The 25,480-nt window shown below is 44.0% G+C and overlaps 1 protein-coding gene across 1 annotated transcript in view; it reads left to right on the top strand.

The window, feature by feature from the left end:
* The window catches only part of igsf5a (immunoglobulin superfamily, member 5a), a 32,950-nt gene extending 10,211 nt beyond the window's left edge, over window positions 1–22,739 (top strand). The window contains exons 3-9 of the mRNA XM_041886949.2: window positions 5,706–6,032; window positions 17,394–17,684; window positions 18,911–19,024; window positions 19,924–19,948; window positions 20,058–20,149; window positions 20,418–20,482; window positions 21,026–22,739. Coding sequence (XP_041742883.2) covers window positions 5,706–6,032; window positions 17,394–17,684; window positions 18,911–19,024; window positions 19,924–19,948; window positions 20,058–20,149; window positions 20,418–20,482; window positions 21,026–21,133 — 1,022 coding nt within the window. The 3' untranslated portion in view covers window positions 21,134–22,739. The remainder of the gene's footprint in view (window positions 1–5,705; window positions 6,033–17,393; window positions 17,685–18,910; window positions 19,025–19,923; window positions 19,949–20,057; window positions 20,150–20,417; window positions 20,483–21,025) is intronic.
* The last annotated feature ends 2,741 nt before the right edge of the window (window positions 22,740–25,480 follow it).

Raw genomic sequence — 25,480 nt, 5'->3', positions numbered from 1 at the left:
CAATTGGAGACACCACGTCATTTTTGGAGACATGTTATTGACAGTAAACTATTGTAGATGCGACTGCTAACTAAATAAAACATTTTAGCTGGCTAGCTAATCATCTTAGCTAAATGTGGGGCAAACAATTCAGTTATTTACCGTTAATTTGAGGGATTGGGGTGAAAGAAATCGAGTTACATAGTGATACTTTACGATATACTGTATTGACAATATCGCAATATTTTAGCGCTAGTTGGCTGTACCTGCACCAAAACACCATTATTGTTCCTTCATAGCTTGTTCTCAATCTTTTCACATTGGGAGCCAATTTGTTTTCAGCACTTTTATTTCCATGACTGATCAAAACTCGTTCTCATGGCTTTCTGATCCCTCTGCAACAGACATATGGTGCGCAATAAAATCACAGTATCGAATCGCAATACGTATAGAATCATGAGACTCGCAATGCTGATGCATATATCTTATCGTGAGGTTCCTGGCAATTCCCAGCCCAAGTTCATTTGCCACAACAAATCTCTTCGCTAGCAAACGCGATGTCTTCTCCAAAACGGCAATGTGTCTCCAGCAATGTTTACTTTTTTGACGTTCTATGGCATCTCCACTTTCCAAGCATATATGACCACATGTAATATTTTGGTAAGTGATGCAAATAGTGAACTATGTAGGGCCAGGATGTAAAATATATGTAGCTGCAGCCAGGGGCGGCCTGTTCAATAGGGCGATATGGGCGACGCACTGCCAAACGGGAAAAGGAAGGGATTTTTTTTCTAATCAATTATATCACGGCAACAGTAGTTATCAGTGTTGTAATCTATACGTCTGATCTGCCACAGTGCCACACTGCCACTAAATGTCGAATCAGGCTAAAGTCGTGCTTCAAATGGCTCCCCCCCCTTTTGGGGCGATTTCAGTCAGGTTGAAAATCTCCCAGAAGTCTGTCATAGACTCCCATGTAAAATCTATTTTTTTCAAATTTCAGAGCCTTCAATACAATCTCAATGGGTGTCTGTGGGCTTGCACTTACGCGCTTTCGTCATACGTTACGTAACCATGAACGTAACTGAGAAAAGAGCGGATTGTTTGAAAGAAGTTCCTTTTTGTCGGCGAACAAATGAAGATAAATTGGCAACGAAACAATTAGGACCTCCCAGACCAAATTTAATAATTCAACAGGTTTCTACTAAAGGCGGAAAGTCCTACACCCGAGGATTTTCCAAAAATTGGTACGAACGAAAAAGACATTGCCACTCACTCAACTGGATGAGGGATACAGGCTAGCTGTCCGCCGCCACAACGATGAGGTTAGTGTTGATAATCACAAGTTTACTGGAGAACTGAGACCAAGTAGAGACTTTGGACAGGGTGGATATGGTATAATAAAGGCAGTTTATTCAGAGGTAAAGATATCTGGAATCGCGTTCACGGACCCGTTCGTCAAACTCTTAGGGAGCTATAAATTAAGCCCCATTACTTACCATATCAGATAAGAGAAATTGCTGCAGCTACATATATTTTACATCCTGGCCCTACATAGTTCACTATTTGCATCACTTACCAAAATATTACATGTGGTCATATATGCTTGGAAAGTGGAGATGCCATAGAACGTCAAAAAAGTAAACATTGCTGGAGACACATTGCCGTTTTGGAGAAGACATCGCGTTTGCTAGCGAAGAGATTTGTTGTGGCAAATGAACTTGGGCTGGGAATTGCCAGGAACCTCACGATAAGATATATGCATCAGCATTGCGAGTCTCATGATTCTATACGTATTGCGATTCGATACTGTGATTTTATTGCGCACCATATGTCTGTTGCAGAGGGATCAGAAAGCCATGAGAACAAGTTTTGATCAGTCATGGAAATAAAAGTGCTGAAAACAAATTGGCTCCCAATGTGAAAAGATTGAGAACAAGCTATGAAGGAACAATAATGGTGTTTTGGTGCAGGTACAGCCAACTAGCGCTAAAATATTGCGATATTGTCAATACGGTATATCGTAAAGTATCACTATGTAACTCGATTTCTTTCACCCCAATCCCTCAAATTAACGGTAAATAACTGAATTGTTTGCCCCACATTTAGCTAAGATGATTAGCTAGCCAGCTAAAATGTTTTATTTAGTTAGCAGTCGCATCTACAATAGTTTACTGTCAATAACATGTCTCCAAAAATGACGTGGTGTCTCCAATTGTGTTGACATTTTACAATTGCGATGCGCATCCATGAGTATCCACTTTCTGTAGCTCAGCTGGTAGAGCATGGTGCTTGTAACGCCAAGGTAGTGGGTTCGATCCCGGGACCACCCATACACAAAAATGTATGCACGCATGACTGTAAGTCGCTTTGGATAAAAGCGTCTGCTAAATGGCATATTATTATTATTATTATTATTATCTGAAGAGAGCCCCGAAACATTGTGTGCAGACATTTTATGCAATAAATGAAGTAGGTTGAATCTAGTAGTTCTGATCTTCTGATTGGTCCTGATGAGTTGGGCGAGGTCCCCTCCAGGCTACTGTCACTGTTGCATTGGCTCTGAGTCGGGTTCTCTGTCTTCAAATGTTCAGCCTAAGAGAGGGGATTTTTGTGTGTGTGTGTGTGTGTGTGTTTAACAGTGATGATGTGTGTGTGTGTGTGTGTGTGTGTGTGTGTTTAACAGTGATGATGTGTGTGTGTGTTTGTGTGTGTGTGTGTCCTCAGAGCAAGAACTCGTGAGTTGGAAGAACTGAGAGGCCTATGGCGTGGGTGTTGTCCTTGGCCACCTGCTGACAAGGCTGACAAGATAGGACCCTTTTGTCCATTGTTATTGGATAGGAACAGAACTTATAACCAGCTCCTGACCTAAATAGATCTTAGCACAACATTTTACTCAACATATCATATTCCATATTCACTATAACAAATATATTTACTACGACATTAGCAAGAACCGCCACATCCTCAGCCGGCTAATCCAGTGTGTGAAGTTTTGCGGAGTGTTTGAGTTAGCTTTGCGAGGCAAAGATGAAACTGAGGGCTCCACCAACCCTGGTAAGCCAACACTTTTGAGATCAGTCAATAAATGCTTCTGGTATTGACTTATATGCTGCCCCTGTCTTCATGTTGTTGCTGGACATATCTTTTTAAAAATGTGTGTAGGTCACCTAAATCATCAGAAAAATTGCCCCTCCTGAGAATTTTTTCAGGAGCCGCCACTGGCTGCAGCAATTTCTCTTATCTGATATGGTAAGTAATGGGGCTTAATTTATAGCTCCCTAAGAGTTTGACGAACGGGTCCGTGAACGCGATTCCAGATATCTTTACCTCTGAATAAACTGCCTTTATTATACCATATCCACCCTGTCCAAAGTCTCTACTTGGTCTCAGTTCTCCAGTAAACTTGTGATTATCAACACTAACCTCATCGTTGTGGCGGCGGACAGCTAGCCTGTATCCCTCATCCAGTTGAGTGAGTGGCAATGTCTTTTTTCGTTCGTACCAATTTTTGGAAAATCCTCGGGTGTAGGACTTTCCGCCTTTAGTAGAAACCTGTTGAATTATTAAATTTGGTCTGGGAGGTCCTAATTGTTTCGTTGCCAATTTATCTTCATTTGTTCGCCGACAAAAAGGAACTTCTTTCAAACAATCCGCTCTTTTCTCAGTTACGTTCATGGTTACGTAACGTATGACGAAAGCGCGTAAGTGCAAGCCCACAGACACCCATTGAGATTGTATTGAAGGCTCTGAAATTTGAAAAAAATAGATTTTACATGGGAGTCTATGACAGACTTCTGGGCGATTTTCAACCTGACTGAAATCGCCCCAAAAGGGGGGGGAGCCATTTGAAGCACGACTTTAGCCTGATTCGACATTTAGTGGCAGTGTGGCACTGTGGCAGATCAGACGTATAGATTACAACACTGATAACTACTGTTGCCGTGATATAATTGATTAGAAAAAAAATCCCTTCCTTTTCCCGTTTGGCAGTGCGTCGCCCATATCGCCCTATTGAACAGGCCGCCCCTGGTCTCCTTAGATGCATTTTTAAAAAGTGATAATCTGTAAAGAGCTATATTAAATATATATATAATTATGTAATGAATGAGCTCCTCAGAGTGTAAACAGGCTGAACACTCCAAACACCAGAGACTATTTTAGTAACTTGTTCTATCGGCAGATAGAACCCAAAAGGGTTCTCAAGGTTTACTGTTCTAAAGGTGTGGAACTTGCAGCAAAGACAAGAATGCAGGTACTAAGGCCCCAGCCCACCACATAGACAAGGTTTTTAAAATGTAGCTTATTTATATTTCGTTCAAGGACCAGGACACATTTACAAACACCAACATAGATACATACACAAGAACAGTCCCAACAGTTTGTCCTGGTTCGCACTGCGTTGTTTTGAGTCCGTTTGGGGTTGGCTTCAGAAATCGGCAGAGGTTTCTGTTTACCACAGAGAGAGTTTGATTCTATTTGTTCTCCTCTACCTTTCCTGGCCGGGAAAGTACCAGGATATTGTCTCTGCTTTTGAATCTGAATTTAGAGAACTGAATTTGAAAACTGAATCTGAATGCATCTGAGAAGTTGAATATTTGAAACATTGATCAACTTGAAATGATAGTTTGTTAACTTGATACACAGACAATGAATGCAATATCTACCATATTGAAACTGATTATATAAATATTCAATTTGAATATTCAATAACATTTTAATTGAATTTGAAAACTGAATGCAATATTCATCCAATTTAGTTTCAAATAATGAAATACAATTTCAGTTTATGAATTCAATGATTCAATTTGTGCATTAGAAATTCAAAAATATTCAATTCAAGTTCAATGTCCTAATACAAATTCAAAATGATGGAATTCAAATACAATTTCTGTTGGCACTGAAATCGCTCCATAGGTAAGGAGGAGATCATTCTCACGGAGCACCTCAAATCACTCACACAGTTTAGGAAAGTCGATCATCCCATTTCTGTGAAATAGCATGCGTTGCATCAGTCATCTGAGCATTGTAGCGCCATCGGTTCAGTTCGGCTCCACTCCACCCTCTTGGACCAGGAAGTAGCAGCGGCAGAAGTAGTAGCGGCAGCGGCGGCAGCAGTCTGTCCCCAGTAGTAGCAGTAGTGGAAGTGGCTCTGAGCTCTCCTTTTAAGCGGTGCAGTGGCTCGGAATCATTACAGGTGTGCCAGTTCAGGGGAACGTCCATCTCCAAGGAGGCCAGCCAAGGGAACTAAATTAATCAACTAGGGGAAACACACAGAAGGGAAAGAGGCACAGCAAAACAACAAAAACATGCACAGGCAAGCATAAAGCACAGTTACTAAATACATTTCCACTGCAACTCAAATAAACACCATATTCATAAAATAAGAGCTAGTTCTCTAAAAAGCTAATCATAGCTGACTGGCACCTGCGACACAAATAACCCCAAGAATGTATAGCATTTTAAAGGGCTGTTCTTCAACAAAAGCACCTGCGCTTATCTTGCAAAATGACAAATGACAACAATTCACAAATATATCTCAAATATTACAAATGACAAATAGATAATCATGATCTCCTCTCAACCCCAACCCTAAACACACCATGCTCCTCTCCTCTCCTCTCCTCTCCTCTCCTCCCTCTCCTCTCCTCTCCTCTCCTCTCCTCTCCTCTCCTCTCCTCTCCTCTCCTCTCCTCTCCTCTCCTCTCCTCTCCTCTCCTCTCTAGCCATATCCTCTTCAGGAGTCTCAGGAGTCCCTCAGCTGGAGCCCCTGAATGTGACTGTGCTGCGGGGCTCAGAGGCTCGGTTTAACGTCAGCCTGTCTGAGGCCTGGTACTCCATGTCCTGGATGCTTAAAACTGTTTTGATCCTCACCATCAACAGTGACACCGGTGTGTCTGAGCACAACCCCCGTTTCTCCGTTAACAACTACTCCAGCGCTGACATAAACTGCTGGGAGTTCATCATCCGAGACGTCTGGAGGAACGACTCTGGCGACGTCAGCTGTGCCGTCCAGGAAAAGCCGACCCAGACCGCTCAGCTCTCTGTCCAAGGTTGGGAACAATTCCTCAATATTTCATCCTTAGAAGTGAAGACTGGCCTCTTTACTGGAATCAAAATGTGCAGAGTAGTTAAATATTATCTGTTTCCCATCTCATCCTGCACTGTTTAGGCTGTGCACATACAGTATCACTATCGATGACTGTAGTGTAATGACTGGCCTATGCTCTGGAGAGTACACACTGTAAGCTCAGAGAGTAGAGAAGTGGCAGCACACTGTATACTCTGAGCATAGAAAGGGATAACAATCTGTTCTCTCAGCAGTTTCTGGCTGAGGCCTTTTCACCAACACAGGAACAAGGATCCATGTATTAGGCAGATGGAACAGTCTGATTCAGACAGAAATAACTCTTTATAAGACTTTTGATGAGCTTCTATGTATCCAAGGTTAGAATATGGAGTTCATTTAGATAATAACCTTTACTGAAATTATAGAGTACTATTGTGGAGGAGATTAAATTAAATGAATTAATAAACTGCAGAGTAACTGGGGCAGTTACTATAGCAGAAGAACGGAAACTATTGATGTTAATGCCTCTGGGGAAGAAAGGCAGATACTATAATCTACATGGACAAGCCGAAGAACCCTTTATGGTTCTAGGTAGAACCTTTTTCTCTATGTACCAACTGGGCAAATACTGGTTGAATCAACGTAGTTTCCACGTCATTTCAACCAAAGAATTAAATGAGATGACGTTGAATCAACATGGAAAACGTATTGGATTTGTGCTTTTTTTCACCTAACTTTTTACCTAAATCCAATGACATGATGACATTTTTGGGGGATTTCACGTTGAATTCACATTTCACATTTACATTTTAGTCATTTAGCAGACACTCTTATCCAGAGCGACTTACAGTTAGTGAGTGCATACATTTTTCAACATATTCACGTTAATTGCTCAGCTCAGCCAAATGTAAATCAAAACTAGACGTTGAACTGACGTATGTGCCCAGTGGGTAGTGTAAGTGCCTTCATCAAAACAGTGTCAAGCAAGGAAAAGTAGCAAAGTCTGCAATAGAAAAAATGTTATGGGGCAAAATAGGCCAGTTGATTACATCCCCTGTGTTTCTATTTCAAGTTTTCTCTGTCTAGCTAATTTGCCACAATTGCCTAAATTGATTAGTGTCATAAATAACCAATGAACCAAGTCCATGTAACGGAAGTCTTATTGCTATAGACACAAATTATACTGGTCTGATCTACACATTAGCAGTTGTGTAGGGAAGATACAGCGGTGGTCTATGGATCCCAGAGAAACATTGTACACCACAATAATTTTTTTAATGAATTACGGACCCTAGCATCCGTTGTTTCCAATCAGCAAGTATGCTTTGGCTCCTAGACAAGGGTAAGGTCAAACACACTAGTGGATGGGAGCCATAGGAATTGCATTATGGTTAATTGTACTCTACTGCTTACTTTGGTGGTAAGCATTTCTTTGACGCGCAATCTCCTCAAGTCACACACACAAGTGCGCATGCATGCACGCACACGCGCACACACACACACACACACACACACACACACACACACACACACACACACACACACACACACACACACACACACACACACACACACACACACACACACACACACACACACACACACACACACACACACAATAAATACTTTATTTGAATCCACCAATCAAATTTACATTGAAAAAGGATCCAAACATTTCAAAGGTCCCTGTATGCATGACACTCAAGGGTACAGAAAGCACCTCCTTCTCCAAACAGCTAGGCTGCCCACTGTCATGTAAAAATCTTCCCAGCCTGAAATAGTCCCCAATCGTTCTGATCGTTCTGTTGTGTTCTGATTGTGTCGTCATGCTGTAAATTCTCTCCCAGCGTGAAAATGTTCCCAGTTTAATAACTGCAAGCGCATCTCTTCATGTGGATGGCTTAGCTCGTGCAAATGTTTCTCTCACACCCTCGAAAAACTGTTCTGTGGAAACGCGCATTTCCTTCACACGTCTGCCAATCATTGGTGGCCAGGAGTATTGACTCTGACCAATCAGAAGCTTGTTGAGGCGTGAGGTCAGAATATACATTACCAGTCAAAATTTTGGACACACCTACTCATTTAAGGGTTTTTCTTAATTTTTTACTATTTTCTACATTGTATAATAAAGGTGAATACATCAAAACTATGAAATAACACATATGGAATCATGTAGTAACCAAAAAAGTGTTAAACAGATCCAAATATATTTTAGATTTTACATTCTTCAAAGTATCCACCCTTTGCCTTGATGACAGCTTTGCACAATCTTGGCATTTTCTCAACCAGCTTCACCTGGAATGCTTTTCCAACAGTCTTGAAGGAGTTCCCATATATTCTGAGCACTTGTTGGCTGCTTTTCCTTCACTCTGCGGTCCAACTCATTCCAAACCATCTCAATTGGGTTGAGGTCGGGTGATTGTGGAGGCCAGGTCATCTGATGCAGCACTCCATCACTCTCCTTCTTGGTCAAATAGCCCTTACACAGCCTGGAGGTGTGTTGGGTCATTGTCCTTTTTTAAACCAAATGATTGTCCCACTAAGCGCAAACCATATAGGATGGCGTATTGCTACAGAATGCTGTGGTAGACATGCTGGTTAAGTGTGCCTTGAATTCTAAATAAATCCCTTACAGTGTCACCAGCAAAGCACCCCCACACCATCACACCTCCTCCCACATGCTTCACGATGGGAACCACACATGTGGAGATCATCCGTTCACTTACTCTGCATCTCACAAAGACACGGCGGTTGGAACCAAAATCTCAAATTTGGACTCATCAGACCAAAGGACAGATTTCCACCGGTATAATGTCCATTGCTCGTGTTTCTTGGCCCAAGCAGGTCTCTTCTTATTATTGGTGTCCTTTAGTAGCGGTTTCTTTGCAGCAATTTGACCATGAAGGCCTGATTCACGCAGTCTCCTCTGAACAGTTGATGTTGAGATGTGTCTTACTTGAACTCGGTGAAGCATTTATTTGGGCTGCAATTTCTAAGGCTGGTAACTCTAATGAACTTATCCTCTGCAGCAGATTTAACTCTGGGTTTTCCTTTCCTGTGGCGGTCCTCATGAGAGCCAGTTTCATCATAGCGCTTGATGGTTTTTGCGACTGCACTTCAAGAAACTTTCAAAGTTCTTGAATTTTTCTGGATTGACTGACGTTAATGTCTTAAAGTAATGATGGACTGTCGTTTCTCTTTGCTTATTTGAGCTGTTCTTGCCATAATATGGACTTGGTCTTTTACCAAATAGGGCTATCTTCTGTATACCACCCCTATCTTGTCACAACACAACTGATTGTCTCAAACGCATTAAGAAGGAAAGAAATTCCACAAATTAACTTTTAACAAGGCACACCTGTTAATTGAAATGCATTCCAGGTGACTAGCTCATGGAGCTGGTTGAGAGAATGCCAAGAGTGTGCAAAGCTGTCATCAAGGCAAAGGGTGCTACTTTGAAAAATCTCAAATATATATTGATTTGTTTAACACTTTTCTGGTTTCTACATGATTCCATATGTGTTATTTCATAGTTTTGATGTCTTCACTATTTTTCTTAAATGTAGAAAATAGTAAAAATAAAGAAAAACCATTGAATGAGTAGGTGTGTCAAACTTTTGACTGGTGCTGTAAATACCCGGACTCGCTCGTCAAAGTGCTGAGGGTTGATGTCAGGAGAGATTTTTTGCGATTGCAATGACTTGGGCGTACATTTTTGATTGACAGTGCATATATTTGTTAGTTAGTTATCTAGCTAGCTAAATCAAGGGCAAGGGGGTGTGAGAGAAACATCTGCACGAGTTCAACCATCCACACAATTATTGACTGGGAATGTTACAACATGACGTCACAATCACAACACAATCAGAACGATTGGGAACTATTTCACGTTGGGAAGATTTTTACATGACACCCACGACAGCTGAAACAGAGAAGTACCTAGCCAACTGCTTTGGCCATGTTTTTGTCAGGCCAGCAATGTGGAGGCCACGCACTGCAATCCTGTGTATGTGGCAGAGACTGCCAAATATCAGCAGCACCAGCTTGCACCTACAACCGAGGCTATCCATGCATACCACGATGGGCTGGTACTTAAGCAACTTCTCGGCAAAGGCCTGCTACATTCCAAAAATCAGCGCCTCCCTTCACAACAACAATATCTGGCGTATTTGGCACACAGGAAAACACATCATCAACATCAAACTAGCATCCCCTTATACAAGAATGTTTATACAGTGAGGGAAAAAAGTATTTGATCCCCTGCTGATATTGTACGTTTGCCCACTGACAAAGACATGATCAGTCTATAATTTTAATGGTAGGTTTATTTTAACAGTGAGAGACAGAATAACAACAAAAGAATCCAGAAAAACGCATGTCAGAAATGTTATAAATTGATTTGCATTTTAATGAGGGAAATAAGTATTTGACCCCTCTGCAAAACATGACTTAGTACTTGGTGGCAAAACCCTTGTTGGCAATCACAGAGGTCAGACGTTTCTTGTAGTTGGCCACCAGGTTTGCACACATCTCAGGAGGGATTTTGTCCCACTCCTCTTTGCAGATCTTCTCCAAGTCATTAAGGTTTCGAGCCTGATGTTTGGCAACTCGAACCTTCAGCTCCCTCCACAGATTTCCTATGGGATTAAGGTCTGGAGACTGGCTAGGCCACTCCAGGACCTTAATGTGCTTCTTCTTGAGCCACTCCTTTGTTGCCTTGGCCGTGTTCTTGGGTCATTGTCATGCTGGAATACCCATCCACGACCCATTTTCAATGCCCTGGCTGAGGGAAGGAGGTTCTCACCCAAGATTTGACGGTACATGGCCCCGTCCATCGTCCCTTTGATGCGGTGAAGTTGTCCTGTCCCCTTAGCAGAAAAACACCCCCATAGCATAATGTTTCCACCTCCATGTTTGACGTGGGGATGGTGTTCTTGGGGTCATAGACAGCATTCCTCCTCCTCCAAACACGGCGAGTTGAGTTGATGCCAAAGAGCTCGATTTTGGTCTCATCTGACCACAACACTTTCACCCAGTTCTCCTCAGAATCATTTAGATGTTCATTGGCAAACTTAAGACGGGCCTGTATATGTGCTTTCTTGAGCAGGGGACCTTGCGGGCGCTGCAGGATTTCAGTCCTTCACGGCGTAATGTGTTACCAATTGTTTTCTTGGTGACTATGGTCCCAGCTGCCTTGAGATCATTGACAAGATCCTCCCATGTAGTTCTGGACTGATTCCTCACCGTTCTCATGATCATTGCAACTCCAAGAGGTGAGATCTTGCATGGAGCCCCAGGCCAAGGGAGATTGACAGTTCTTTTGTGTTTCTTCCATTTGCGAATAATCGCACCAACTGTTGTCACCTTCTCACCAAGCTGCTTGGCGATGGTCTTGTAGCCCATTCCAGCCTTGTGTAGGTCTACAATCTTGTCCCTGACATCCTTGGAGAGCTCTTTGGTCTTGGCCATGGTGGAGAGTTTGGAATCTGATTGATTTATTGCTTCTGTGGACAGGTGTCTTTTATACAGGTAACAAACTGAGATTAGGAGCACTCCCTTTAAGAGTGTGCTCCTAATCTCAGCTCGTTACCTGTATAAAAGACCCCTGGGAGCCATAAATCTTTCTGATTGAGAGGGGGTCAAATACTTATTTCCCTCATTAAAATGCAAATCAATTTATAAATTTTTTTACATGCGTTTTTCTGGATTTTTGTTGTTGTTATTCTGTCTCTCACTGTTCAAATAAACCTACCATTCAAATTATAGACTGATCATTTCTTTTTCAGTGGGCAAACGTACATGTGTGCTGTTGGTGAGACTACTTGTCTCACCTCGCTGGCTATCAGGTCAACAAGGCAGTCATGTCTAGCAATGAACTTGCAGCCTCGCCTTTACAGTAAAGGTGAGAATGTCCTCACCAACGGCAGCATTCTGGTACACGGAATGGGAAACAGAGTGATCAGCACAGTCCAGAGCAGCTAGTTCACTGCAGCCTCAGGCCAGTCCACACACACACACACACACACACACACACACACACACACACACACACATACACACACACACATACACACACACACACACACACGTTATGTTATTCTATCCTCGTGGGGACCTACAATTAATATATTCCCTAATTAATATACACTGCTCAAAAAAATAAAGGGAACACTTAAACAACACATCCTATATCTGAATGAATGAAATAATCTTATTAAATACTTTTTTCTTTACATAGTTGAATGTGCTGACAACAAAATCACACAAAAATTATCAATGGAAATTAAATTTATCAACCCATGGAGGTCTGGATTTGGAGTCACCCTCAAAATTAAAGTGGAAAACCACACTACAGGCTGATCCAACTTTGATGTAATGTCCTTAAAACAAGTCAAAATGAGGCTCAGTAGTGTGTGTGGCCTCCACGTGCCTGTATGACCTCCCTACAACGCCTGGGCATGCTCCTGATGAGGTGGCGGATGGTCTCCTGAGGGATCTCCTCCCAGACTTGGACTAAAGCATCCGCCAACTCCTGGACAGTCTGTGGTGCAATGTGGCGTTGGTGGATGGAGCGAGACATGATGTCCCAGATGTGCTCAATTGAATTCAGGTCTGGGGAACGGGCGGGCCAGTCCATAGCATCAATGCCTTCCTCTTGCAGGAACTGCTGACACACTCCAGCCACATGAGGTCTAGCATTGTCTTGCATTAGGAGGAACCCAGGGCCAACCGCACCAGCATATGGTCTCACAAGGGGTCTGAGGATCTCATCTCAGTACCTAATGGCAGTCAGGCTACCTCTGGCGAGCACATGGAGGGCTGTGCGCCCCCCCAAAGAAATGCCACCCCACACCATGACTGACCCACCGCCAAACCGGTCATGCTGGAGGATGTTGCAGGCAGCAGAACGTTCTCCACGGCGTCTCCAGACTCTGTCACGTCTGTCACATGTGCTCAGTGTGAACCTGCTTTCATCTGTGAAGAGCACAGGACGCCAGTGGCGAATTTGCCAATCTTGGTGTTCTCTGGCAAATGCCAAACGTCCTGCACGGTGTTGGGCTGTAAGCACAACCCCCACCTGTGGACGTCGGGCCCTCATACCACCCTCATGGAGTCTGTTTCTGACCGTTTGAGCAGACACATGCACATTTGTGGCCTGCTGGAGGTCATTTTGCAGGGCTCTGGCAGTGCTCCTCCTGCTCCTCCTTGCACAAAGGCGGAGGTAGCGGTCCTGCTGCTGGGTTGTTACCCTCCTACGGCCTCCTCCACGTCTCCTGATGTACTGGCCTGTCTCCTGGTAGCGCCTCCATGCTCTGGACACTACGCTGACAGACACAGCAAACCTTCTTGCCACAGCTCGCATTGATGTGCCATCCTGGATGAGCTGCACTACCTGAGCCACTTGTGTGGGTTGTAGACTCCGTCTCATGCTACCACTAGAGTGAAAGCACCGCCAGCATTCAAAAGTGACCAAAACATCAGCCAGGAAGCATAGGAACTGAGAAGTGGTCTGTGGTCACCACCTGCAGAACCACTTCTTTATTGGGGGTGTCTTGCTAATTGCCTATAATTTCCACCTGTTGTCTATTCCATTTGCACAACAGCATGTGAAATGTATTGTCAATCAGTGTTGCTTCCTAAGTGGACAGTTTGATTTCACAGAAGTGCGATTGACTTCGAGTTACATTGTGTTGTTTAAGTGTTCCCTTTATTTTTTTGAGCAGTGTATAACCCTAATCCTAATTGTAACCCTAACCCTAAACCAAACCCCTAAGCTTAAAAAAGCCTTTGTCCTCATTGGGCAGAGGGAAATGTCCCCACGCGGGAGAATGTTCCTTTTTTTTACTATCTTTATGGTGACTTTGAGCGATTTTAGGTCCCCAAAAGGATAGAAGAACCAATCCCCCCCCCACCCCTCCCCCATTATTTTGGGGTAAATAAAGTGAACTACAGTGCCTTGCAAAATTATTCATCACCCTTGGCGTTTTTCCTATTTTGTTGCATTACAACCTGTAATTTAAATGGATTTTTATTTGGATTTCATGTAATGGACCAAATAGTCCAAATTGGTGATGTGAAATTTAAAAAATAACTTGTTTCAAAAAATTCTAAAAAATAAATAACGGAAAAGTGGTGCGTGCATATGTATTCACCCCCTTTGCTATGAAGCCCCTAATTACGATCTGGTGCAACCAGTTACCTTCAGAAGTCACATAATTAGTTAAATAAAGTCCACCTGTGTGCAATCTAAGTGTCACATGATCTGTCACATGATCTCAGTATATATACACCTGTTCTGAAAGGCCCCAGAGTCTGCAACACCACTAAGCAAGGGGCACCACTAAGCAAGCGTCACCATGAAGACCAAGGAGCTCTCCAAACAGGTCAGGGACAAAGTTGTGGAGAAGTACAGATCAGGGTTGGGTTATAAAAAAATATCAGAAACTTTGAACATCCCCAGAGCACCATTATATCTATTATAAAAAAATTGAAAGAATATGGCACTACAACAAACCTGCCAAGAGAGGACCGCCCACCAAACCTTACAGACCAGGCAAGGAGGGCATTAATCAGAGAGGCAACAAAGAGACCAAAGATAACACTGAAGGAGCTGCAAAGCTCCACAGCGGAGATTGGCGTATCTGTCCATAGGACCACTTTAAGCCGTACACCACAGAGCTGGGCTTTACATAAGAGTGGCCAGAAAAAAGCCATTGCTTAAAGAAAAAAATAAGCAAACACGTTTGGTGTTCGCCAAAAGGCATGTGGGAGATTCCCCAAACATATGGAAGAAGGTACTAGTCAGATGAGACTAAAATTGAGCTTTTTGAGCTGTCTGGCGCAAACCCAACACCTCTCATCACCCTGAGAACACCATCCCCACAGTGAAACATGGTGGTAGCAGCATCATGCTGTGGGGATGGTTTTCATCTGCAGGGACTGGGAAAATGGTCAAAATTGAAGGAATGATGGATGGCGCTAAATACAAGGAAATTCTTTAGGGAAACCTGTTTCAGTCTTCCAAAGATTTGAGACTGGGACAGAGGTTCACCTTCCAGCAGGACAATGACCCTAAGCATACTGCTAAAGCAACACTCGAGTGGTTTAAGGGGAAACATTTAAATGTCTTGGAATGGTCAAAGCCCAGACCTCAATCCAATTGAGAATATGTGGTATGACTTAAAGATTGCTGTACACCAGTGGAACCCATCCAACTTGAAGGAGCTGGAGCAGTTTTGCATTGAAGAATGGGCAAAAATCCCAGTGGCTAGATGTGCCAAGCTCATAGAGACATACCCCAAGAGACTTGCAGCTGTAATTGCTGGGGGGGGTAGTTATGCACGCTCAAGTTTTCTGTTTTTTTGTCTTATTTCTTGTTTGTTTCACAATAAAATATATTTTGCATCTTCAAAGTGGTAGGCATGTTGTGTAAATCAAATGATACAAACCCCCAAAAAATCAATTTTAATTCCAGGTTGTAAGGCAACAAAATAGGAAAAATGCCAAGGGGGGTGAATACTTTCGCAAGCCACTGTATAAGAAAGCATATCGGAAACACACTGTAGATATACAAATGCCTTGCAGGGCTCAGCAGTTAGGGACTATCTTGAAGAGTTGCACCACGCATATGCATAAGGAGGGGCTCATTGATTTGCAAAATTTGACTTTGCCTATTTCTACATGGTAGAGTTCACAAAAAAAAGAGAGGAATAAAGTTTGACATCAGATGTTCTTAGACACTTAGTTAAAAGATTCCAGCCTGGAGACAAGATGTCGAAAAACATTTCGGGAGCCAAATATTCTCAATTCAGTTGATCTTTACTAAACACTCTTTTGCCAATCTGTTTTTATTAACACTTCAGCAAAATGTATGACTGACCGTAATTTGAACCCTGGTCTCCTGTGTGCCTTAAGACTGCTATCCTGCTGAGCTAAAGCCTATGCATTAGCTTAGGGACCTAATGCAAGTCTTCAAATCTCAGGCAAGGGTACTCATCACGTGAGTGTGGTTGTCCCTGGTTGACTCTGTTTTCTCCTCCTTGCTCTAGTGGCTTGGGTGATGGTATGCCATTTACAAATTCACGGTTCCAATTTACTATTCATCTTAGTGTTCGCCATTCCATTCCTCCAGGGACAGTATATTCATTGTGATTCATGTATGATGTCATGATAAACATGGATAAATCCAGAACTCACACAGAAAATTATGATCCCTCATCCATTCAGTTAAAAAAAAGGGTACTCATCACGTGAGTGTGGTTGTCCCTGGTTGACTCTGTTTTCTCCTCCTTGCTCTAGTGGCTTGGGTGATGGTATGCCATTTACAAATTCACGGTTCCAATTTACTATTCATCTTAGTGTTCGCCATTCCATTCCTCCAGGGACAGTATATTCATTGTGATTCATGTATGATGTCATGATAAACATGGATAAATCCAGAACTCACACAGAAAATTATGATCCCTCATCCATTCAGTTAAAAAACTGAATCAAACACGTACCAGCTACATCCTCCACCAGCCCTCCACCCAGGGGTTTTAATGTACAGAGGATCTAAACCTGGTTGTAGGCTTTATCTCATTGTGGCTCCTGCTGGCTCTATTGGATTGCTTTTATTGGATATTGATTTGTTTCCTATGGTGCATGGATGGACTTATCTCATTCCCCTGATTTGGACCTACCCGATTACAAACATATTCCCCTCCATGTATCAATACTCCTAGGCAGGCAGTAGTAATACTGTCTCCTGAGTGGCGCAGTGGTCTAAGGCACTGCATCACAGTGCAAACTGTGCCACTAGAGATCCTGGTTCGAATCCAGGCTCTGTCGCAGCTGGCCGCGACCGGGAGACTCATGGGCGGCGCACAATTGGTCCAGGGTAGGGGAGGGAATGGCCGGCAGGGATGTAGCTCAGTTGATAGAGCATGGCATTTGCAATGCCAGGGTTGTGGGTTCGATTCCCACGGGGGGCCAGTATAAAAAAATATGTATTCACTGACTGTAAGTCGCTCTGGATAAGAGCGTCTGCTAAATGACTAAAATGTAAAAATGTAATATCCAACTGAATGGATGTCGAGATTACATTGATTGTTTACATTGTGGCCAACCCTCAGCTGGGACCAGTGTTAAGTCAGGACATTCAGAAAGCATTCACCATACTAGAACATACAGATGCAGGATTATTTTCCTGCTGTAGCAAACAGGCTCAAATTAAGATCCTACATCTGTAGTATTTTCCACTCTGTAGTTGGTCCAACATTAACCCTACAGTATATTCATTGTGATTAATGTATGATGTCAACCCTCACGGTTGCTGACTGTTCTCTTCTGTCTGTTCCCATAGAGAGCGGCACAGTGAGGATTGTGGGAGGTAACATGACAGTGGCCCAGGGCCACCAGGCCATCATCCGGTGTGAGGCCTCTGGTTGGTTCCCTAAGCCCACAGTGAGCTGGGTGCTGGATGGGGTTGTGGTGGACCAGAACAGCTACAACAGTAGCAGTGAGGCCCTGGACGGTCTGTATAACTCCATCAGCCTCCTCACTGTCCGTGGGGTCAACAGTGTCCAGGTGAAGTGCCTGGCCAGCGTATCTGCCCTAACCACCGCACTATCCAGCTCCATCTACCTGGTGGTTGGTAAGAACTCTTCTGACTTTTCTGTCTGTCCAGGGCCGGCACCAGAACAAATCAGTTGGACAGGCATTTGATTTCCATAGGGGGGCACGTTTTGTTTACGGGACAAGCGCATGCACACATTGTTTTAATGGGTTTTATTGTAAAGATGTAATTTAACTGTAAAAATGTATTACGGTTTAATGTGCATGAACACAACCAGTCTGATATTTTCATCTGATTGTCAAACAAATCACTTCAAAAGTAGATTACCTTAGCACGTTTGTCCAAAATAATTCCAGCATCCGAACAGTTCACCGTGCACCCGCCAACTTTCCTTAAATTCGCAAGTGGCTGAAACTATCTCACCGGAGAAAGCATCCGAGCGAGCGAAACTGTCATCTCTTTTTGGCCAGACAGCATCAGATACATGGGCTACACATATTGAGACAGTGGGGCGCTGTTTTGCTCACTCGAATGCTTTATCTGAGATTGATCAGTCTTGCTGTTTGCGTGCTTCTCGATCAAATAAATGATCAATATTTAAATGTTTTATTTGGACAGTTAAGGAGGTACAGTAGGGCGGGCCAGGCCCCCTAAGGCCTGCCCATAATGCCGGCCCTGTCTGGTCACTTCCAGTAGCCTGGACAGTACCTTCAACATGGACAGGATTTAGTGAGGCCTGCTTACATTGTCAGAAATGGGAACCCTTGTGGAGTCAGGAAAGTGATTTTATGGGTTCCTGGCCAAGTCGAGGTGCTGCCAAAAATCACAATTAAAAGCTGATGATCCTGGCTTGCCGTACTATGTTTTGAGCAATAAAAAGATTATGTCATCTGAGAAAGGATAAGAGCTACCTCCCTTAACATATGCCTTTGTCCTGTTCTGTGGGACCGTGAATATTTTTCCATAACTACTTATTACATAAAAAAATAAGTGAATGAAGTTTTTGTTTATGCAGATGCTTACGTGATACAAGTTGTGTATTTCGTTCAAGGGCACCGAGGCTCCATATTATATGTATATGAAACACTCCCATACATTGCCATTTATAATTTTCTGTAGTTCCGTCACACATTTGATTAGTTTAGTACTGTAACAACTAGTGGCAGGTTGGACTTACAATAGAACCTGCTGACTCAATAGGCAACTGAGTTTGAGGCTAAGATGTCAGTCTTCACTGTGATACTCACTAACTATACATACTAACTCACTAACCCTTACTTACCTAGAGATTACTGTTTCACCAGAGCCCCCTGACTGGACTGTGCTCATAGCTGTTGTTTGTTCCATCGGTGGCTTCGCTTTGCTGGTGCTGCTCATCCTTGGAATCGTCTTCTGCTGCAAACGCAGAAAAGAAGCAAGTAAGAAGCCTTTCTTTAGCTTGTATCAAGTACAAACCCCCTATAGTCCAAGGAGCAGGAGTGATGTCCAAAATCGAGCCTCTTGCTCGGTTTCACTGAAGAAAGTAGAAAACAAGTAGACCGTTAAAAGTTGAATGATGGAGTCATGACAGGTCTCACTGAGGTCCTCTATGAGGACAATGACAGGGTGAGATATATGCAGAGGCCTTCATCTAAATACAGGACACACCAGTCAGCAAGTATTGTGACTTTAGGACTGTTTGGCTCCCGCTGCCTGCCTCTCATCTGTCCGATGCATACAGGATGGCACAACAAGCAACAGATTTCAAGGAGATGTCAACAAAGAGATTGACTTGCAGTAAACTTTCTAATGAGTATGAAGGTTAATGTATGATCATTTGTGGATATAGATTATTCACTGTCTGAAAGGTTACACATGAGGTCTAATATCAAAACTCTGACTATAGGTCTATAACACCTACCAGTAGGCCTATGTGTCTCGGGACAAATGTTGGAGAATTAATTCGGTCACACTTTATTTGGATAGTCCGGACTTTCCGTAGATGCTCTACTGATGGTCATACTATCAACAAACTATCTGTTGATAAGCAAGTGCTTGCTAAGATTAGGGTTAGGTTTAGAATAAGGATTAGGGTAAGAGTTAAGGTTAGGGTTAGGGTAAGGGTTAAATGTAGGTTTAGGATAAGGGTTAATGCTAGGGTTAGGGTTAGTAGATAGGTAGTTGAAATGTTACTGATAGTCTGTAGATAGCATCTACAGATGGACTATCCAAATAAAGTTTGACCTTCTACTACATTAATCATGGCATAATTACCATCAACAAAAGCAACACGTCTATACCTGATTCATTATTATTTTCTCTCTGTGGTTCATTTCAGAATCCAGCTACCAGAAGGAAATGGGGTAAGAGAATTCTGCTACCATTTTGTCCCCAATGACCAGATCAGTTACCTTGATCATTATATGAGGTTTATAGTGTGATTGTTGCAGTGAAGTGTTTGATGTTTTCCAGGAGAACGAGGTCCCAGATCCAGAGGAGTGGTGGTGCAGTGGAACAGAGACAGGGCAAGGATAACCCTGCATACGTGATAGACGGCCAAACAAGTAGGAGCTTTCATTTCTGTGTTTACACACACAAACGCACACACACGCGCGCATAGGCACTTAGTCCCTACACACAGATTCTAATGACATTGTCGATTAACAGAACACATTTTTAATGTTAACAAACTGCTTAAGTTATGTCATGTTATGTTTATATAAGCCTCTTGCTGTCACATGTTCACAGCCATGCTGTCACACATGTACACATTCCTTTATCCCTGGAAACACTCCAATGGAAAAATACTGAGACGTCTCTTTCTTACTGCAGGTGTTACCCACAGTGAATTCAACGACAGTGGTTACATCCAGACTAACTATACAAAATATTTAGAGGTACGTAATAATACATTGACACATGAGGTGGCCTTTAGATTTAGATGTGGATTTATTAATTTGTTCAGATGCCAATTTATTGTGTATGATTTATTTACAGTGTAATTTATTCGTTTTCATTAGAGTAATGAGTCTGGTGAGAAGTACCTCCATAAAACTTAACAAATGTGAAATTGAAGTCCACTATAATAAGTCTTAACCTAAGAATTTCAGGGTGATTGCATTTTCAGCTGAAGATTATTACTTAGTCATTTTACATTTTAGTCATTTAGCAGACACTCTTATCCAGAGCGATTTACAGTAGTGAGTGCATATGTACTTTTTCGTACTGGTCCCCGTGGGACTCGAACCCACAACCCTGAGAGAGAGAGAGAGAGCGCGAGAGAGCGATAGAGAGAGAGAGAGAGAGCAGTAAAGTGTTACTGTGCTCTTTCATTACCTAAATGGGAGAAGTAAAACATAAACTGTAAACAACATGTATCATTTGGGACACATTTAGGGAAGAGTATACACTGTAATCTATGTTTTGCTTTTGTTTACCAGATTCCTGATCTTGTCAAAAGAAACCAGGCAGCAAATGGCCATGCCAGTGCATACAACACCCTGGGTGGAACTGGTGTCAGGAAACACAGACATGTTACTATTGTGTGAAGGAATTGTACAATCTTACTCACATACAGCAGAATCAAGCTCTAAAATATGTCAAATGCTCTCTAAATGTTTTAATGTTGCCCTTCTCTGCTCTGCATGTTGTCATTTTGGAAACTTCCCCAACTTTTGAAACAAAGTGGTGCCTCTATTTTGGAACTAAGCCTCGAAGGGTTTGCTTGTAGGGGAACCTACCAGGCCAAATAATGTCAAAACACATCTATATCAACTAAGGGCAGGGGCATATGATGCCAACCAAACAAATTCTCCTTGAGTTTTAGGAGCATGTCAGAGGGGTAAAGGACATCATCTGCTTTCTACATTTCTGTCTGGGGAGTTGTGTAAACTTTTTTAAAAAAAAGTTGAATTTTTCCATTTAACCAGGTTGACCAATTGAGGTCGAAATATCTCTTTCACAAGGGAGACCTGAAGGGGGCCAATGTTCATTAAAGTACATGGAAGATCAATTATTGGCACACTGGGAAAACTATACATTTCTACATGGTTTTATATAATGGCAAACTGGGTGTAAATTAGTCCACAAGCACGCAGCCAAAATCTTTTTGACAGTAAGGTTCGACCATGCAAGGTAAATGTGATGGAAACTTTGACTAACTGATTGATGCACGAAGGCCTGCCTCTCAACACTCCGTCATGAGCACAGGGCTTCATAACTCTGTTAGGTTAAGAGCTTGTCCGCCCACAGCCCCAGCACCGCCAAATTTATATCTAGTGTACCAGCTAGCGCTGTGGTGGGCCTCATAAAATCAGCATGATTGAACCAGAGGTTTATGACAGTAGAGAGAATCCTCCTCCTTCCCTTCAGCCCATAAGAAGGCACCTGAGTCCATTGGAACTCTCACTGCTTCAGCCATTCAGGTTTAGGGCTATATCAATGTTAAAATGTATTCTCTTTTTGTTAATGGCATGTATGCAATGTGATTCAGTAGACATATTGAGAAGTGTCATTACCTGAGGCTAGGGTTGCAAAATTCTGGTAACTTTCCCGAAATTCCCAGGTTTTCCAGAAATCCAGGTAGGAGTATTGCAGGATTTCCTGCTCATTCCCTCCAAGAATCATCCAACCCGTAGTTCTGGAAAACCAGGGAATTTTGAGAAATTACCGAAAATGTTTCAACCCTACCCGAAACAAAGTTTTGTCATACTCCGAAAACATGATGGTGCAGCACTTTCCTATAAGAGTCTTCCATCATTATCATAGTGTAATAACTATATAATAATGGGCCTTTTTGTTCAAACAGAACTTAATCGTTTTAAATCAATTCTGTATTTATAATAAAAATGACAACAATTGTTTACTGTAATATGCAACATCTTGTAATTGTGAGGTATGGATTTACCAGATGAAGTATGTCAAATTGTTTTGACAGGGTCAAGTCCGGTGATGTATGATGTAATCAAATAAGCACTTTCTAATTTTCCTACGAAGGACATTACCATGACTAATAGGACGTTTCAGAGTGCAACATAAGCATGGGAAATACTAATGACCATTTCAGAGTTATAGTTTCCAAAAGCCATGGGGCGTAAAACACATTCACCCATATTTTTCACTCTACCAATGAAGAGAGTCAATCGGTCAGCCTGCATCTGTCACAGTTCCCTCAGCCAGAACCCAGAAGCAGACCAGGACAAGGAGAGTTGAACGACAGTGAGGGTTTATTCAGATAACAAAAAGGTGCAGAATAATCCAGGGACAGAGCGGACGGCGTGGGTGAGTAGTTGGGGGTGCAGTACTTGGTCCAGTGATGGCTCGGCAGCCGCCGACCATCAGGCAGAGGTGGGGTGAAGGTTCCGGACGTGTGACTGCAGGTGGAACAAAAACGGAGGTAAGGACACAAAAACTTGACAAAGTACAAAACAACCAAAACTCACGCTAGCACTCAAAACTGATACGCAGATACACCTACTGTTCATGGCTAACGATCCGGCAGGAACTGGATGTTGGGCCAGAGCCTAAGAAAGGTGCTGATTAGGCCCAGGTGTGCAGATTGCTAAATGGGAATCAGGTGCGGAAACCAGAGCGCTCCCCGGAGCGTTCCCGAACCCTCGGGAAACTGGAGATTACGAACAGGACCCGACTCAGACAGCCGGGATCGTTACAGTACCCCCCCTCCGACGAACGCCACCGGGCGGACTCCCCGGAGCGCCAGGATGGAGGCGGTAAAAGTCCCTGATGAGATCCGCATCTAGGACCTGTCGCCGTGGAATCCAACTCCTCTCTTCAGGACCATACCCCTCCCAGTCCACGAGATACTGGAAACCCCGGCCCCGCCGTCTGGAATCCATAATGCGACGCACCGTGTAGAAGGACCACCTCCGATCATCCGAGGAGGAGGAGGAGGAGGCGGAGGAGGCAACAGAGGACTGAGGAAGACAGGCTTGAGGCAGGAGACATGAAAGGTGGGATGGACTCTGAGCGTCCTCGGGAGTTTGAGTCGAACTGCCACTGGATTGATCACCTTCTCCACCACAAACGGACCAATAAACTTCGGTAACAACTTCCTAGACTCAGTCCGTAACGGAAGATCCCGTGTGGCCAACCAAACCCTATCTCCGATGGTATAGGTGGGAGCGGGGGTCCGGCGACGATTCGCCTGGAGCTGATACCGGTCCGAACCTCTAAGGAGTGCCTTTCTGGCCCGATGCCAGGTCCGGTGGCAACGACGAATATGGGCCTGAACAGAAGGCACAGAGAGCTCCTTCTCCTGAGAAGGGAACAGGGGAGGTTGGTAGCCATACAGGCACTGGAAGGGAGACATCCCAGTGGCAGATGTAGGGAGAGTATTGTGGGCATACTCAACCCAAGGCAACTGAGAGGCCCAGGAGGTGGGGTTGGAAGAGACCAGACAGCGTAGCGTGGATTCCATCTTCTGGTTGGCTCTCTCCGCCTGACCATTGGATTGGGGGTGAAAACCAGATGTGAGACTGACTGTAGCTCCAATGGCCAAACAGAAGGACTTCCAGACAGCAGAGGTAAACTGAGGACCACGGTCGGAAACGATATCACTGGGCAAACCGTGGACCCTGAAAACCTCCCTGACCAGGATCTCGGACGTCTCCGAGGCAGAGGGAAGCTTGGCAATAGGCACAAAGTGGGCGAACTTGCTGAATCTGTCCACGATAGTCAGAATGACCGTGTTCCCCTCAGAAGCGGGCAACCCAGTGACAAAGTCCAGGGCCAGATGCGACCATGGTCGCCGGGGAATAGGAAGGGGGTGAAGTAGTCCAGAGCTGGGCCGATTGGTACTCTTATTCTGCGCACACACTGGACAGGCAGCAACAAAACCCCGAGTATCCTCGGCCATGGCAGGCCACCAAAAACGTCTGCGAAGAAACGCCATCGTCCGAGCCACGCCAGGGTGACAAGCCATCTTGCTGGCGTGGGACCATTTGAGGACAGCAGGACGAACCGACTCAGGCACAAACAACCGACCGGGTGGACCGTTACCGGGACCGGGCTGCGTCCGAAGGGCCGCCATCACCTCCTCCTCAATCTTCCACATAACTGCTCCCACGACGCAGTTCCGGGGGAGAATTGTCTCGGTCTTGGACCCACTCTCTTCCGTCTTGGAGAACATCCGGGACAAGGCGTCCGCCTTGCCGTTCTTAGATCCAGGTCGGAACGTCAGGACAAACCTGAATCGTCCGAAAAACAACGCCCACCTGGCCTGACGGGAGTTGAGACGTTTAGCCGATTGCACGTAAGCAAGATTCTTGTGGTCAGTCCAGACAATAAACGGTTGCTCCGCCCCCTCCAACCAGTGGCGCCACTCCTCCAAGGCAAGTTTCACCGCGAGAAGCTCCCGGTTACCCACATCGTAATTCCTCTCCGCAGGCGAAAGGCGACGAGAGTAGTAGGCGCAGGGATGGAGTTTACTGTCCGTGGAGCATCGCTGCGACAGGATGGCGCCAACTCCCACATCAGAAGCGTCCCACTTCAACGACGAACTGACGGGCCGTGTCCGGTTGAGAGAGAATCGGTGCGTTGGTGAATCGCCTCTTCAAATCCAGAAACGCTCGATCCGCCTCCGGATTCCACTTGAAGGTCCTGATGCTGGAAGTCAAGGCAGTTAGTGGAGCGGCCACACGGCTGTAATCCCGGATGAATCTGCGGTAGAAATTCGCAAACCCCAAAAATCTCTGGAGTTGCAATCTCGTACCGGGCTGGACCCATTCCAGAACCGCTCTAACCTTCTCCTGATCCATCCTAATCTCACCCCTGGAGATGATGTACCCGAGAAAGGATGTAGTGTGGGCGTGAAACTCGCACTTCTCGGCCTTCACGAACAGGCGATTCTCCAACAATCGCTGCAGAACCTGCCGGAC

Source organism: Coregonus clupeaformis, chromosome 9 (assembly GCF_020615455.1).
Source record: "Coregonus clupeaformis isolate EN_2021a chromosome 9, ASM2061545v1, whole genome shotgun sequence".
Classification (NCBI taxonomy): Eukaryota; Metazoa; Chordata; class Actinopteri; order Salmoniformes; family Salmonidae; genus Coregonus; species Coregonus clupeaformis.
Note: the sequence above shows the minus strand (reverse complement) of the source record. Positions and strands in the feature narration are given on the sequence as shown.